At 41.7% G+C, this 15422-nt stretch overlaps 2 protein-coding genes across 5 annotated transcripts; one reads left to right on the top strand and one right to left on the bottom strand.

Moving 5' to 3' along the window:
• Positions 1-960: 960 nt before the first annotated feature.
• On the top strand, positions 961-8822 carry RAB9A (RAB9A, member RAS oncogene family). 4 transcript variants are annotated; one of them, XM_053455031.1, is made up of 4 exons: positions 961-1052; positions 1608-1662; positions 4476-4508; positions 7860-8822. In XM_053455031.1, exon 4 carries the CDS (start codon positions 7899-7901, stop codon positions 8502-8504), a length of 606 nt encoding a protein of 201 aa, XP_053311006.1. In that variant the 5' UTR covers positions 961-1052; positions 1608-1662; positions 4476-4508; positions 7860-7898; the 3' UTR covers positions 8505-8822. The 4 variants fall into 4 exon arrangements, with proteins under 4 accessions (XP_053311006.1, XP_053311005.1, XP_053311008.1 ...); XM_053455033.1 differs by having other exon boundaries at positions 986-1094; XM_053455030.1 differs by lacking the exon at positions 4476-4508.
• A 2876-nt stretch (positions 8823-11698) lies between these two features.
• TRAPPC2 (trafficking protein particle complex subunit 2) lies at positions 11699-15242 on the bottom strand. The gene is made up of 5 exons (XM_053455029.1): positions 15089-15242; positions 13611-13722; positions 12730-12874; positions 12383-12468; positions 11699-12080 (listed from the first exon to the last, which is right to left on the bottom strand). The coding sequence occupies exons 2-5, from the start codon at positions 13701-13703 to the stop codon at positions 11982-11984; spliced, it is 423 nt and encodes a 140-aa protein (XP_053311004.1). The 5' UTR covers positions 13704-13722; positions 15089-15242; the 3' UTR covers positions 11699-11981.
• Positions 15243-15422: the final 180 nt, after the last annotated feature.

Genomic DNA, 15422 nt, shown 5'->3' with positions numbered 1-15422 from the left:
AAGTAGTGGAGACAGGGAAGCAGAGACGGCAGAGGAGGTAGGGAGAGTAAGAGTGAAGGTATGTGTGTGAGCGGGAGGGAAACGAAAAAATTCAGAGCTCTACTTCCTTCTTGCTTGTTTCGTTGGGGTTCCTCTTCGTCTTCGGACATTCGTATAAATTAACAAAATTGATATCTGAAGTCTAATTTGAGCTAAAAAATAATGCGTGCATTTTAAGACCTTGAAATAAAGGGAATATTATTCCTTGAATTAACCAAAATCAAAGTTCAATGTTCAAATACACAAAATCAGGCAAAACATACACATAACCACAGTGTAACATACAATCGTAGTATTTGTGTTAAAAACAATACACGTATGTGTAATCTATTCCAGCTTTTTTTTTGGGGGGGGGGGCAGAACAAGCAGACTCTCTACCAATCTCCCTGATGCCCATTTTCCGCCTCTAGCCCTTCTGCCAGCCGGCTTTTCCATGTATCTACCCCTATACAGCTAAGTCTCTACCTAAGAAAGTAAAGGAAATCTATTTTTATGTAACATTAAATATTTTTTACCCTTTAAATGCCATATTCCGTTAACATGTTGATGTTCACAATAGCTTCTAGTGTGTATTGTGCGTCTACTGTACATGCACTAGCAGGGCAGGAACTACAAACCACATTTCAAATAAAAAAAAATTATTTCTATTATCTGAAGTGTGACGTCAACTACCAACGAAATCAATTTTCTCTATGTTGCAGACTAAAGACAGGCGCCCACTTCCTTTGGGTGTTTCAGTTGGGTCACAAGGATCTATTGTATCATATGATCAAACCGCACCCGCAGCGAGCCAATCACGGACCAGCATCGCCAGCCCAGCTAAAACTACCATGTCAACAGTATAGGCCACGCCTACATCCCAGTGCCTTACCCTATAGGCTGCCCTACCCCGCCTATTCACCCCTTGCTAGACTTCCTGAAGGGAACTCCCATTGGCGGCGACGTCAGGGGTGCTGACTTCCGCCATGTTGTTTTCCTGCAGGCTGCTGCGGTAAAGAGCAAACGATATATGGGTAGGTTACCGGAGACGGGGTTTCGCTTGGAGAGTAGAATGTGTGAGTAATGCGCAGAGCTTGTGTCAGTCAATACTGTGTGTTATGGCCGCCGCTGAGAATAGTATGTGTAGCTTGTGAGCTGTAATGAACTATGTGCACTGAATGCTAAAAGTACTTGGTCAGGTGGCTTTTACGTACTACATTAATCGTTTTAGCAAACACAGAGTTCGTATGTATGCCTCCTCGCGACATGTATGTATGTATGTATGCATGCCTCCTCGCGACATGTATGTCTGTATGTATGCATGCCTCCTCACGACATGTATGCATGTATGCCTCCACATATTAACCTGGTGTCGGTGTGAACAGTACCTGGGGGGGGTCGGTATAAAATAACACGGAGTTCCTGCATACTTGGTGCCTATAATTGATGGTCTGCGTCCCTTTGACAGCGATCGCTTAATGTGTTGTATTGTCGCATGCTTTCCCCTTTGCTTTGGTATGTTATGCGCGCATGTTTTGTTTGACATGGACCAATAATATTTAAGTGATCTGTTTTGTTTTTTGGCTTAGCTCTGATGAGACCTTCCATGTGCAGAAGGCCCTCTATATAACCCCCAGGCTGCAGGTAGGTGCTTGTGCCGCTGTTACCAACGATATTATTATTAGTGTTAAGAACCTGAGACCGGGGCAAAGGGCCTTACATTCCTGTAGTGTGTGTGTACACACACACATATATATATATATATATATATATATATATATATATATATATATATATATATATACCGGTAGTATTTTGGTGGAACTTTATAGATGGTTATATGGCTGATTAGAATTTCCATGTGTAGATCCTAAACCAAGGGCTGAAGAATTGGTGTTTCTTAACTCCCGATCAGAGTGTTCTCTGGGGTCCCCAGCTTCTGATCTACTAGTTGCCCACTGCTGCTTTAGTTATGCCTACAGTATGCCGTTCAGGGTAGAGGAAAGAGGGGCACCTGATATTTGCTTCTTGCGCAGCCTGCTGGGTGTGTATGGCAGTCAGAAAAGTGCCCTTTTCTCCCCCCGCAGACTGCTACTTCTGATTAGTGAGTCGGTCAGCTGGGGCATAGAGCTGGAAGTTTTCTGGGTGTTGTGAAACTAGTCTCTGTGAGTCATTCAGAAATCTCATTGATGCTTTTAAAACAGGGCGTGAGATGTTAACTCTTACTTGTGAGACTGGCAGCCGCCTTGTTGATTTATTTTAAATCATTTTGGGTTAACGATGGAAGTGATAATTGTGCAAGGTCTCAAAAGTGGCGTTCGCAGCTTACCAACCAATAATAGTAAGTTCTGCTGGTAGGTGATAAAAGCCGTGTGTTAAAGAATTCCCTATTATTCCCTATGATTTCTTAGTTCACCCTTGGTCCGCTGATTGTCGGGGAAGACAGTGCTGCTATTGTTGATTTGTAGTACAGCTGAATATAGCTTTGCTTTTATTCCCACAACAAGTAAGACTTGTTTTTCTTTCTCAAGTCATTATACTATTTAATTGTCTTTATTTAAATGAACAATTAAAAAAAAAAATTCTTTAAACCTACCAAAACACGTACAATTTTAAATCCATGTTGATACCGGATGCATATTAACTTACTGGCATCTAGAGGCACCTTCCACAGTAAAGGCGTTCTTTTTTCAAATGAGCTTTTAATACAAACAATACTTCTCATTAATTAAATGTATTTACTTTTTTAAATGCACCAAGTGTGGTGTTTCCAACAATATTATCTAGTAACAAGTGGGACTTTTTCTTTTCTTCATTCTGCCTCAGGTAAAGAAATCGTCCTGGCTGCTGTTGGTCATCTTACTCTACTTAGTAACAGGCGGCTCTCTGTTGCTTGTGACATCTTACGGGATCACATGACTCCCTTTTTCAGTAATTAAGGTTGTCACATCTTACGGGATCACATGACTCCCCTTTTCAGTAATTGAGGGGATGCTCTGTTGCATTATACTCCAGGCTCATGATTAACTTCCTGTAAATAGAGTATTCAGTGGTGATTAGATTAAAGCATCCCATCATCTTAATTTCTTTTCATTTGACAATGCATAACCCGTTAATGCTCTCATAATCATTCCTACCCAGTCATCATCTCATCGAACCTCTAATATGGTTGCTTTTTCTACTACTACTTCAACTAGTGGTCTATGGAAATGTTGAGACATGCAATGGGGATTCTCTTCCCTTAACTAGGAGAATGACAAGTTAGTACTAACAGAGTATTGTTCTTTGTCATTTTAAGAAGTGGGTACAGGATTTTACCCTAACCTTCCTATACTCAAGCAGTTTTATTCCCTAAAATGGGAGTTTGCATTAGAGTTTGGGTTTCAGCTCACCAACTTCACTTTTTATAATGAAGGGCTAACCTCAGCAGATTTCTTCTGGCTCCGCATAATGTATAGCAAAATAGGCTGCTTGTATAAATACATCTATGCGTTATACAGGTCTGATCCCAAGGCCTACGCTAACGTGCAAGATTTAAAGAATAGCGAATTGTCTACACAACTCCCATTTAGTCATATACTGCCAAGTGTTTTGTTGCTATGGCTACGTTAAACAATTCTTGTGAAATTAGTTTGATTTGCTTTTGAGTGGCATTTTTCAGATGCCGCGGGTCATGAGCAGCGCTCTAGTCATTCGGGGACGAAGCGTAAAGTTTATGTTTGGATGTTTTTATCATGCCAGAGCGCGGTCCTGTATGCATGATTGGGACTTTTGGACCTTGTTTATGATGCTGTAGATAATGCTGGTTTAGTACAGTGTGACGATTTACTATGGCTTCTTAACAGACTCCTGCAGGCACTTTATCTTATCTGATATAATATATTGTATCATTTCCCCTTCATTTATGCTCTGCTGCGATGGCGAGGTGCTGCTAGAGTTTCCAACATCCTTGGGAAAAGGAGCCATAAATGAACTGTCCCCAGCGGAAGCAATGTTTGAAACAAAATACAGAATTTGAGGTTAAATGTTGTTCTGATAAATTTAAGTTCAGCACAGCATAAAAATGGGCATTTCTTTGTCCCCTGTAGTAAAGTAAATGATTTAATTTGACAGTAAACTATTTTTTTTATTTTTTTTTATGGACAAGTCATCAATATGAGAAGGCCATTGGCTGGATTTGGGAGATTAACAGAACACCCAGTCATCATATGCACTTTAATACTGTCATAGCTAAGCATTGCTGGCTAGTTGCCTTTTTTAACTTTCCTATGTATTCGTGGAACACCCCCACCACCACCACGATATTGTTCTATCTAATTAAGATGCCATCAATGAAAGAATAGTAGACTTAAAAAAACAAAAAACAAAAAAAAAACCCTAGCAAAACTATATAACTGATGGTAGGCATTGGTTTTTTTGTTTTTGTTCAAAGACTAAATGTTTCTGCTTTCTCGTAGATGCTGAGTGATGCTTGAAAGGGAAGCAGTAAGGTGTGTATGTAAGCAGGGAAGCTTGATTCTTTTTCTGCTTTGCTTGCATGAATATGAAAGTAAGTTCCTGGAAAGTAAATGAAGCTGGAAGTGAGTCAGACATCCAGGGGCCGAGTCCCCTATCTGCGATCATTTACCTCTCTGCCCCCTGCTGTTTGCATATTGACTCTCATCCCTTCTGTACCTTTCCCCATCGCTACTTGTGTTGGGCTATATAACATTCTATAGGGTACAATTATATACTCGCCGTATAAGACTACCCCTCTACCCAGCGTACAACAACCAGCCAATCACGGCAAGCGATGTACCTTACCGATGATTGGCTGCTTGTTATACAGACTTACACACACACACACACATCTCTACACACACACACACACACATCTCTACACACACACACACACATCTCTACACACACACACACACATCTCTACACACACACACACACATCTCTACACACACACACACACATCTCTACACACACACACACATCTCTACACACACACACACATCTCTACACACACACACACATCTCTACACACACACACATCTCTACACACACACACATCTCTACACACACACATCTCTACACATACTAACATACGCCTGTCAATACATACACATTTATACACTGCCCTCACCACACACCCCTGCCTTTACACACACACGTATCTGAAGTGCCAGACCTCGAGCTCCCTAATGTCGGGCTAGTCAGAGGGAGGTCGTGATCTCCCAAACCAGCCCTGCTGATCAGGGATAGTTGGGGAGATCACAATCTTGCACCTACCTCGGCGTGGCCCTGAAGACCGGCCCAGGGGTTAAAAAGTCGTCTTATACGGCGGAATATATGGTATATATTAGGGCTGCAACTAACGATTATTTTAATAATCGATTAGTTGGCCGATTATTTTGTCGATTAATCGGATAAAAAAATACATTATTTTAAATTGAAGAAAAATTGCAATAAAAAACGTACAATTTACAATTTCATCTCTTTATTGCAATGGCCTCTCGCTATTCACCTTCTTATTTTACGGACATAATAATAAAAGCTACAAGAACCCAAACACGGTGCTTCTCAAACAGGGCCGGCCCTATAATGGGGCAGACTGGGGCAATTGCCCCAAGCGCTTTTTTTTGGTTTTTTTTTGGTTTTTTTTTTTTGAAGGAGAGGAGAGAGAGAGGGGGACCGAGTGGTTTTCGCTTACCCGCTCGGCGCCCCTCTCTCTCTCTCCTCTGCGGCGAGTCTCCCTGTTCGGTCCCGGTGCCGGCTTGTAATGCAGAGCGCCGGAAGTGACGTCAATTTCCGGCGCTCAGCATTACAAGCCGGCACCGTGGCAGAGCAGGGAGACTCGCTGCAGGACTGTTTAAAGGTAAGTACCGGGGTCGGCGGGGGGGGCGGCGTTTTAAACTTCGCCCCAGGCGGCGTTAAGTCTTCGGCCGGCCCTGTTTTCAAACTAGGTTTTAATACAAAGTTATTAGTAAATATTAATTCATATGTTAACTATTTTTCATATTTAATAAAAACTGAGAAAAAAGCCTTGTTTAAATTTTTTTTATTTACCAAACTGCCCCAGTTATGCACATCTGACCCCCAGCTTGCCACTCTGCCCCATATATCCCTTATACCCCCTGATATGCCACTGTGCCCCTGATATGCCTTATACTCCTTATATGCCAGTGATATGCAACTGAGCCCCCTGATATACCTTTTACCCCCAGATTTGTTTTATGCCCCCCTGATATGCCTAATATCCATATGCCTTATACCCCCTATATGCCCTAAAAATTCATAATACCCCCCCATACACCACTATACCTCACCCATACACCACTCTGGCTCCTACCCCTCCCAAACACCACTCTGGCTCCTCCCCCCTCTAATACTCCACTCTGCCTCCTCTCCCCTCCCATACACCACTCTGCCTCCTCCCCCGCCCATACATCAATTTGGCTCCTCCCCTCCCATACATCACTTTGCCTCCTCCCCCTCCCATATACCACTCTGCCTCCTCCCCTCCCATACATCACTTTGGCTCCTCCCCCTCCCATACTCCACTCTGCCTCCTCCCATACACCACTGGCTCCCCCCCCATACATCACGTTGGCTCCTCCCATACTCCACTCTGCCTCCTCCCATACATCACGTTGGCTCCTCCCCCTCCCATACATCACTTTGCCTCCTCCCCCCTCCCATACTCCACTCTGCCTCCTGTGAACCTCCGTTTCTGACAAGACACCAGGGAGCCGGGTAGAGAGGCAGAGTGGCGTAGGAGAGGGGGAGGAGCCAGAGTGGTGTATTGGAGGGTGGCTCCCATACACCCCTCTGACTCCTCCCCCCTCCCATACACCGCTCTGCCTCTCTACCCGGCTCCGTTACTGAAAGCACTTTCATTGCAGCTTCATAGAAGCCACAGTGTAAGTGAAGGGCAGTAACGGAGTCTGTCTGTGCGATGCAGACCCTCACCGGCTATCAGAGAGGATGATTCTCTGTCAGCCGGTGGGGGTCTGCATCGCACAGACAGACTCCGTTACTCACCTTCACTTACGCTGAGGCTTCTATGAAGCTGCAGGGAAAGTGCCTGTCAGTAACGGTGCCGGGTAGAGAGGCAGAGTGATGTATGGGAGGGGGGAGGAGGCAGATGGGAGGGGGAGAGAGACGGAAGTGAGAGACCGGCCGACATTGAGGGGAATCCAGGTCCCCTGCAGCGTTGCGGGGGATCTGGATTCCGGTGTTATAATCCGATCTCTGTTTGAGGTCGGATTATATAAGGAGAGGAGTTTTTCAGAGCATTTGCTCTGAAAAAACCTCTTTTTATAATCGATAAAAATCGATCCGATTAATCGATGATGAAATTCGTTGACAACGATTTTCATAATCGATTATTATCGATTTTATCGATTAGTTGTTTCAGCCCTAGTATATATATTTCATTTATACATTGTTTTTGTGTAGAGGTATACAAATTTATAGCAACCTTCCTCCAGCCATCACACATTACCTGGTCACAGGCCTTGCACCTCACTATTCATATAACCAGTTTTTTCTCAGTGAGCTGCTTGGATGCGATGTCACTTGGCGTAATCAATCTGTGCTTTTTGTTGAGAATGATGTGAGAATCGTCTGTAGCGGAGATGTACGCTGACTGTACAGCAACTGTTTAAACTTTGCTTTTCTTATAGCATACAGGACGTATCTGCACTGTTTTCAGACCCAGGGGGTTTAATCTGTACAAAAATGTGTTTCCTAAATGTATGTAATGTGAAATACCTACATTTTACAGTGTTTTCTCCAGATTGCTTTCCAGCCCCAATGCCAAATAACCCATTTTGTTATATTGTTTATTTCAGTGCATCAATTTGAAGACATACCTTTTTATATTTTTTACGATGTCGGTCAAGTCTTCACTACTAAAAGTAATCCTGCTGGGAGATGGAGGAGTGGGGAAGAGTTCACTCATGAACAGATATGTCACCAACAAGTTTGACACCCAGTTGTTTCACACAATAGGGGTTGAGTTCTTGAATAAGGAACTGGAAGTAGACAATCATTCGGTTACCATGCAGATCTGGGACACAGCAGGTCAGGAGCGCTTCAGGAGTCTGAGGACCCCTTTCTACAGAGGCTCTGACTGTTGTCTACTTACTTTCAGCGTGGATGATTCCCAAAGCTTTCAGAACCTAAGCAACTGGAAGAAAGAATTTATCTACTATGCAGATGTAAAGGACCCTGACAATTTTCCTTTCGTTGTCTTGGGAAACAAAATAGATATCAATGACCGTCAGGTCCCGGTGGAAGAGGCTCAGGCGTGGTGTAGAGACAATGGAAACCATCCTTATTTTGAAACCAGTGCTAAAGATGCCACTAATGTTGCAGCAGCATTCGAAGAAGCTGTTAGGAGAGTCCTTGCTATCGAAGATCGATCCGATCAGATGATGCATACTGATATGGTTAATCTCCATAGAAAGCCCAAACCTAATTCATCTTGCTGTTGAATCCTAGGTTTTCAGCATTCTACGTCTACTAATCTCATTAACACGTGATGGATCCGTCATGATGGACATTTGGTTTAAAACTGGTAATCAAGACAAAGCAGTGTAACTGAAGATGATCTTATTAGAGTGTAATTAATCATTTGGAGTCATCTGCGTTCTAATACCTTGTCGAAGCCATAGGCCTCACCGTAGGCTGCCCTGCTACTTATTGGCTATTTTCGGTACTGAAATATAAGCAGCACTTGAAGCGTCTCTGATTTCTATTATTGTGCTCCTTAGTGAAACAGATGGGCACGGAGGAGCCATTTCTCCTCTTAACCCCTTAAAGGACAATGGGCGGTCCCTAAACCCATTGAAAACAATGCATTTTGTACAGGCTTTGCCATTAAGGGGTTAAACAAAACTTGTAAGCTCTTATAGGTTTTGGAATAGAAAACAAACATGACCTACCTTTGTTTCCAGCAGGTTTGGCAACTGTTCACTACTTTCCTCCTACAGCTAATGCTCACAATCCATAACTATAATGACTGCAGAAATACATATTCCTGATTCACCTACTAGTAAACTCAAGTTTATGCTTAAAATACTTGTCCTTTAAGTGAAATCTGCTATGCTTTTTATTTTAGCCTGCCATATTTAATTTATTTCATACACAGCAAATTTGATATGAAATATCCTAAGAGTTCTGTGAAGGCTCCCATGTTTTTTGGTTGCATCAGCTGAGCAATTGGGCAACTACATCACAAATGTACATCAATGTAAGGACGTACAGTATCGGAACCTTCCCAATTTGATGGGAAAGCTGTCTTTTTTTTTTTTTTTTTAATTTTTATTATTATTCATGCAATCTCCATTATGACCATGATGCAGGAGGAACATGCTGATGGAGAGAAATATAGTGAACATTTCACCTCCTGCCTCACAGCGTAAAGAAGCCCCCTACACACCTCGTATACAAACCGTGCGCATGCACGGTTTTAAGAGGGGGGGTGTCTTTATGTTTAGGTTTCCACAAGCAAAGTAGTGTGGCTTCATGCCGTAGCACTTACCAATAGCTACGCTTATTTAATTGCACATCTTGCAAAAACGTGTTCCGGTTATAAGTGAAATTGAGTTAAATCAAAAAACTTGAATGTTCGAAAAGCACTACTTGGGAGATTTCTTTTTTGCTTGTTTTAATTGCTGGTGACCGTTGGAATTTTATGAAATTCTGCATTCCATTGTTGGTTTACAAATGTATTCTTTAACATAATAATTTAAAGATATTTCTTTATTGTTACAGGTACCTGCTTCCTTGCAAACGTACATTAATAATGAAAATGAACAGTATTTTGTTCTTCATGATGAAATGTTGCACAGTAAAGCTTCGTATTTAATTTGAAATCACTTTTCTTTCAGTTGAATGATAGCTTTGCTTTAATCGTTGAGCGCATTAGGATTTTCTATACTAATAGCATCTTTCCTAAACTGCCAAAACTCTGATTATATAGAAGCCCTTTCAAATAAAGCTCTAGAAGGTCATATAGTGTGAGCCTCTGATTTTCCCCACCGTCTAATTGAATTTTTTTTTTTTTAGTTTATTTTAAGGTTTGTATACAAAAGTGTCAGGATTGGCAGTAGTATGACCTTTTTTAGATTGGAAGCTTGAGTAGGTAGGTATCAACGGAGCTGGATTTCCCATAAGGCGATCTAGGCTCTTACCAGCAGCAGCCGGATAGACACTCAAAACATGTTTGGTAGAATTCTGCACTGATAAACTGCATGTACATGCGCAGAAAGCTGATCTGATGTTTGCGCGTGTGTTAGTACTATGGACAAACAATGCATTAGCCTGTTTGTAGAGATAGACTGTGCATACTTTGCAATGGCTGAAGCTGTCTTGTTTGGAATGGACAATGCCTGGCTTGGAACATATTCTACCTCTTGTCCTTGCCCTCTCAGGCAGTGCAGAATGAGATAGGCTTTGTGTAAGACAGAACATTCCAGACTTTTGTATAAATAATTCTCCAATCCCGTTAGAAGGCTTTTTTTCCCCTGTAGTGCCTCACATAGGCATAGGTTTTATACCAGGCTTTCCTTTTGGGTTACATGGGCCTTTTGCTTACACGGGTATGAGTTGGTGGCAGGCAGGCAGGCATGCACGTTCCCAGGTCAGACATCTGCCTTGCTCTACGATAGGACTAGCGGGTGCCCAGAACCCCCTTTCTCTGCTGCTGGATTTACCTCCCAAGTTTCCTAGCCAGCCATTGGATTCCAGCCATGGGGCCGTACCTGTAATCCCAGCACCCTAACCTTGCTGGGGACAACATGCAACATCATTGTATTGCTTTATTACACCCTCTTCTGCTCACTAGTACTCTTCTGATGAAGATGTAATTGATGGAAAACAAAATGTTTACTAATTCCCTGTTGAGAAGATATATCTATTTCAGGATCAACAAAGTTTTAGTCTTTAACGATGCTGTCAAAGCAGAGGCCTTATTCAAGGTTATATATATATATATATATATATATATATATATATATATATATATATATATATATATATATATAGAAAAATTTATTTTCTGGTTCACACAACCTTGAATGTGTCGATGAGACAAAGGGAGGTATGTAGGAGAAAAAAATGTTGCTGTCTCAAGGAGTCTGAAAGCTTTTTTTCTTTCAAAAAATATTTACAGAACCTTATCGCACAGAAACTGCTTCCACTAACGTGAGGCGTCAAATCCGGACTAGCACGGTTCTTAACCCCTTCAAGACCGGGATGTACCTGGTACTTCCTGGACAAAGGTCACCGGCAGACTGGGACGTACCAGGTACGTCATCGATGATGCGCGATCCAGCATCGCTATGAAAGCTGGGAGCGCGAAGGGGGGCTGCTACCGACCACTGGGTGTCCCCAGCAATCCGTAGCAGCCACTCCCCCTCAATTCCGTGCACCTGATCGCTTTGAAGCGAATCACAAGCACAGAATTTAAATATTTACAAAAAAACTGCAGTCTTCAAGGGAAGATGCAGTTTGCCAACGTCGGTCCTGAAGGGGTTAAAGCCCTCGCTGGCAGACATAACACATTTTAGGCAGCAAAGTCTAGTGCTCAATGGCTCAATACTCCCCTCTTAGGACCTTACCGTCTTAAGTGTTACGCATATTGTAAAAGGTGACACAGCAATGGCTTCAGAGTGTAAAACAATACTTTCCCTGATCTTTTCCTTTTATTAAGCAAGGAGTACTTGAAGGCAAATTAGAACAGAAAACAGTTTTCTACATACACAGGGAAGGTCACATCATACAGAAGTTGGTAAGGTAAATATATATACATGTATATGTACACGCTCACACACTATCACAATGCTCCGAGCATCTGCCTGCTGGAAAGTGGTGCAATGCAGAAGTCTGATCGGCCACAGTCAACATGGGAATAAATTACTCCTCCCCGTAGAGTCAGAGTTAATTGCTTTGCCACTCTGCTTTTTCGTTCAGCCCAGCAAGTGTTTTTTGCCAAGAAACTGGATTTTGCGATCGAAGGCAGTTGATCGTATTGGGGTATTTGTCTCGTAAAATGGATTCATGGCAAACTACAAAACAAATGGGCAAAAATCACAGTTAGCTAAGAGAAAAAAAAATATAAGCGACAGTTTCCTTGTGAGTACAAGAGTTTGACGCGATTACATTTGTGCTTAATAACCAGCTTAAGTAACAATAGAAGCTGTACGGTTTTACAACGATAACTGTTCTACTTTGAAGAAATAATTATGACATTGTTTCAATAGACGTGTGTTTAAACTGAATCAGATGTGCTTACCATATAAAAACCAAAAATGCAAGTCACGCTCATCACAAATACACACAGCAATTAAGAATATTTAAGATATTGTACCTTCATATATAAATCATAAGCTTCGTTAAAGAAGTTTTTGATGCCATCTTCTTGTCGTACGTCATGGAGCATGATAAATCTCATATGTGAAGGTGGCTAAGGAATTACATGTTAGAAGATACTTGACACAGATGGCACCCATGCACGAATACAAATAGTAACATGGCTAGCTTTTAACGTAAAGTGAAATAATAATAAACAGTTTGTGTTAATAGAAGGAGGAAATACGATATCTCGCTCCATCTTGTCTTAGCCTCCAGATGCATGTTTATATGATATAGATATACATATATCTATACATCTATCTATCTATCTATACTTATGATACTAATGTTGAAAAAGGATATGTCCAGCTGTAACAAAAGCAGAGACGAACCATTCATTAAATTTGTCAACGGTCTTCAGATACATGTTGTTAGACAGCCACATATTCTCATCGACTAGGTCAAGAGCAGCGTGAGCTATAAACTGGTTCAGGTGCCGATGGTCATCCTGTTGGGGAAATAAAACATACAGTCTTTACCCATCATTGTGTCCTTCCAAGAATTATTGAAACAGAATGGAAATGCAACTTTTAAAAGCCACGTTATATTTACTACGGCACAACTCTGTTCACCAACTCTTCCTTGATGGCCAATGACTTCAATGACTTGCAGGTATGTTGTAGGTCCGTCAATCACAACATGCAAGGTCATGCACGGATGCCAGGGAAGCATGGAACAAAGAGCTCTTCAATTAGGTTCTAGGCAATCCTCATGCATAGGGCCTATAGTTAACCTGGTTTTGCTAACTAACATTTTTCACGGATTCAAAAAAATACTCACTACAAACAAAATGAGCAATGGAGAAGAACAATTACTCAGAGGCTGGTCTTCTACACATCATTCACTGTGAGTATCAAAAATAAAAAAAGGATGCTCTAAACTGCCCCTGCCTAATACACAGAGAATATTAAAGAGAATAAAGGCTACAATTCTAGTCCTTGAAAACCCTGTGCTGGCATGAAAGCTTGTATTTATGTATAGTAGATATGAGCTGGATGGGGGAGATGGAATGGAAAAAGTGAGGCCATTGTTTGGGTCTACCTGCCAACATCTACATTAAAAAGACACATAGTAGTCTAATTCAGTGTAAAGGCTCATTGTTCATTTTATTACAAGCCACAAATAAGATTTAAGGAAAGCAGGAAGAAATGAGATGCATCATAAATATTTTATGGATCAATTACCTTTGATTCGGTTTTTCCTGGTGGAAGGAATTCCATCTCAAACACTGGATTGTCATGATGACCCACGATCACAAAATAGAAGCTGCCTGACATGATATCTAAGAGTAATAACCTGAAACAAAATCACATGGGTTATTGATCTTTTTAGTACGTCGTAGTAATCCCAAAGTGACACGACAGAGTATGTCAGTTTTTAGAAACCATTATACAGCAGAGAACCCAGGCAATTCAAAGAGGTCCTACTACTCGCTCACAACGTTCTATGTGTACTATTTCCTAATTGAATACTTACTATATATATATATATATATATATATATATATATATATATATATATATATATATACATACATACATATATACAGGGTTCGATGAACACCAGGCGGCAGGTTTTCATGGCGACTAGAAACCATGGGGGCCCAGGGTTTTACAGGATAAGTGGGGAAAAACTGGCCAGGGTTGCCATTGTGAATCCACGATGAAGAGGGTGCCGTGAGGTGTCCAGCAGGGTCACATATCACACAAAGTGGCATGGTAGGTCTCCACAAGGTGAGTAGTGTATGTGAGTCAGTTTGTATTTGTCCAGATTTAAAGTGCTGAAGTGTGTGTATGTATTGTGCTGGAGTGTGTGTATGTATTGTGCTGGAGTGTGTGTGTGTATACTATAGTGTCAGAGTCAGTGCGTATATGTATAGTGCTGGAATCAGTGTGTGTGCTGTAGTGTCAGAGTCAGTGTGTGTGTGTGTGTGTGTAAATGTATAGTGCTGGAATCATTGTGTGTGCTGTAGTGGCAGAGTTGGTGTGTATGTGTGTCAATTATAGTGCTGGAATCAGTGTGTGTGCTGTAGTGGCAGAGTTGGTGTGTATGTGTGTAAATGTATAGCGCTGGAATCAGTGTGTGTGCTGTAGTGTCAGAGTCAGTGTATATATGTACCACATTGTAGTGCCAGATTCTGTGTGTATTTCCACAGAGTGTGGTGTCAATGTGTATGTTGTTTTTAACTGCAGACCAGGGGCTAATAAATAAAACTAAAAACATTATTGGGGAAGAAAAAAAGTTGCCTCCTACATCCAAACCAAATTTGATGACCCCTGTATACAAGACAAGATCGTCTAGCAACTTAATATATATATGGTGCCTCTTTCTGGATACAATCGCTTCACACAGTTAGCATTAGCCATGGGTGTTCTTTACAGCTAGGATGCTAAATTAAAAGGGACGATCCAATGTCTGTTATCGGAGCGCGCCAGGAGGCAGATTAGTGACTGAGGACTATAGGTTCTTACATTTTATACAGACTGTGTATGGGGCATCAAACAGCTCCAGCACAGATGGATCATCCTCCCATCCACCACACCTTTATTTTGATGCTGACAGTGTTGGTTTAGTGAATACACTTATTTGTTGTGCACAGACACATCCCACCCCGTGACTTCCCTCTCTTAACACAAATATATTTGTTACAAGTGCCTCTTACCGGATATTCTATATTCCTTTCCAAAGGCAACGGATAAGACCCAATCTCCAGCGCACAACACTTTAGGTCGCTGAACATGAACGTCATGCACCCGGAACAGAAGCAGCCGGGTTACCACTCGCACACAAAGTACGAAAGGTAAAACGGTCCTCTCCGCGATCGTACAGTATATATCTCAGCTGTAGCCACGTTACCATTATACGGAATCAGCCATTTACCTAGAGACCAAGATTCATCAACGTTTATACAAACAATCAGTAATCGAAACATGTAAGATGCGATGAATTGTGTCTCTAACATTTAGACCTCGGAAGACGTAAGGTGTTCTGAAACC

This window comes from Spea bombifrons, chromosome 2, assembly GCF_027358695.1.
Source record: "Spea bombifrons isolate aSpeBom1 chromosome 2, aSpeBom1.2.pri, whole genome shotgun sequence".
Lineage (NCBI taxonomy): Eukaryota > Metazoa > Chordata > Amphibia > Anura > Pelobatidae > Spea > Spea bombifrons.
Note: the sequence above shows the minus strand (reverse complement) of the source record. Positions and strands in the feature narration are given on the sequence as shown.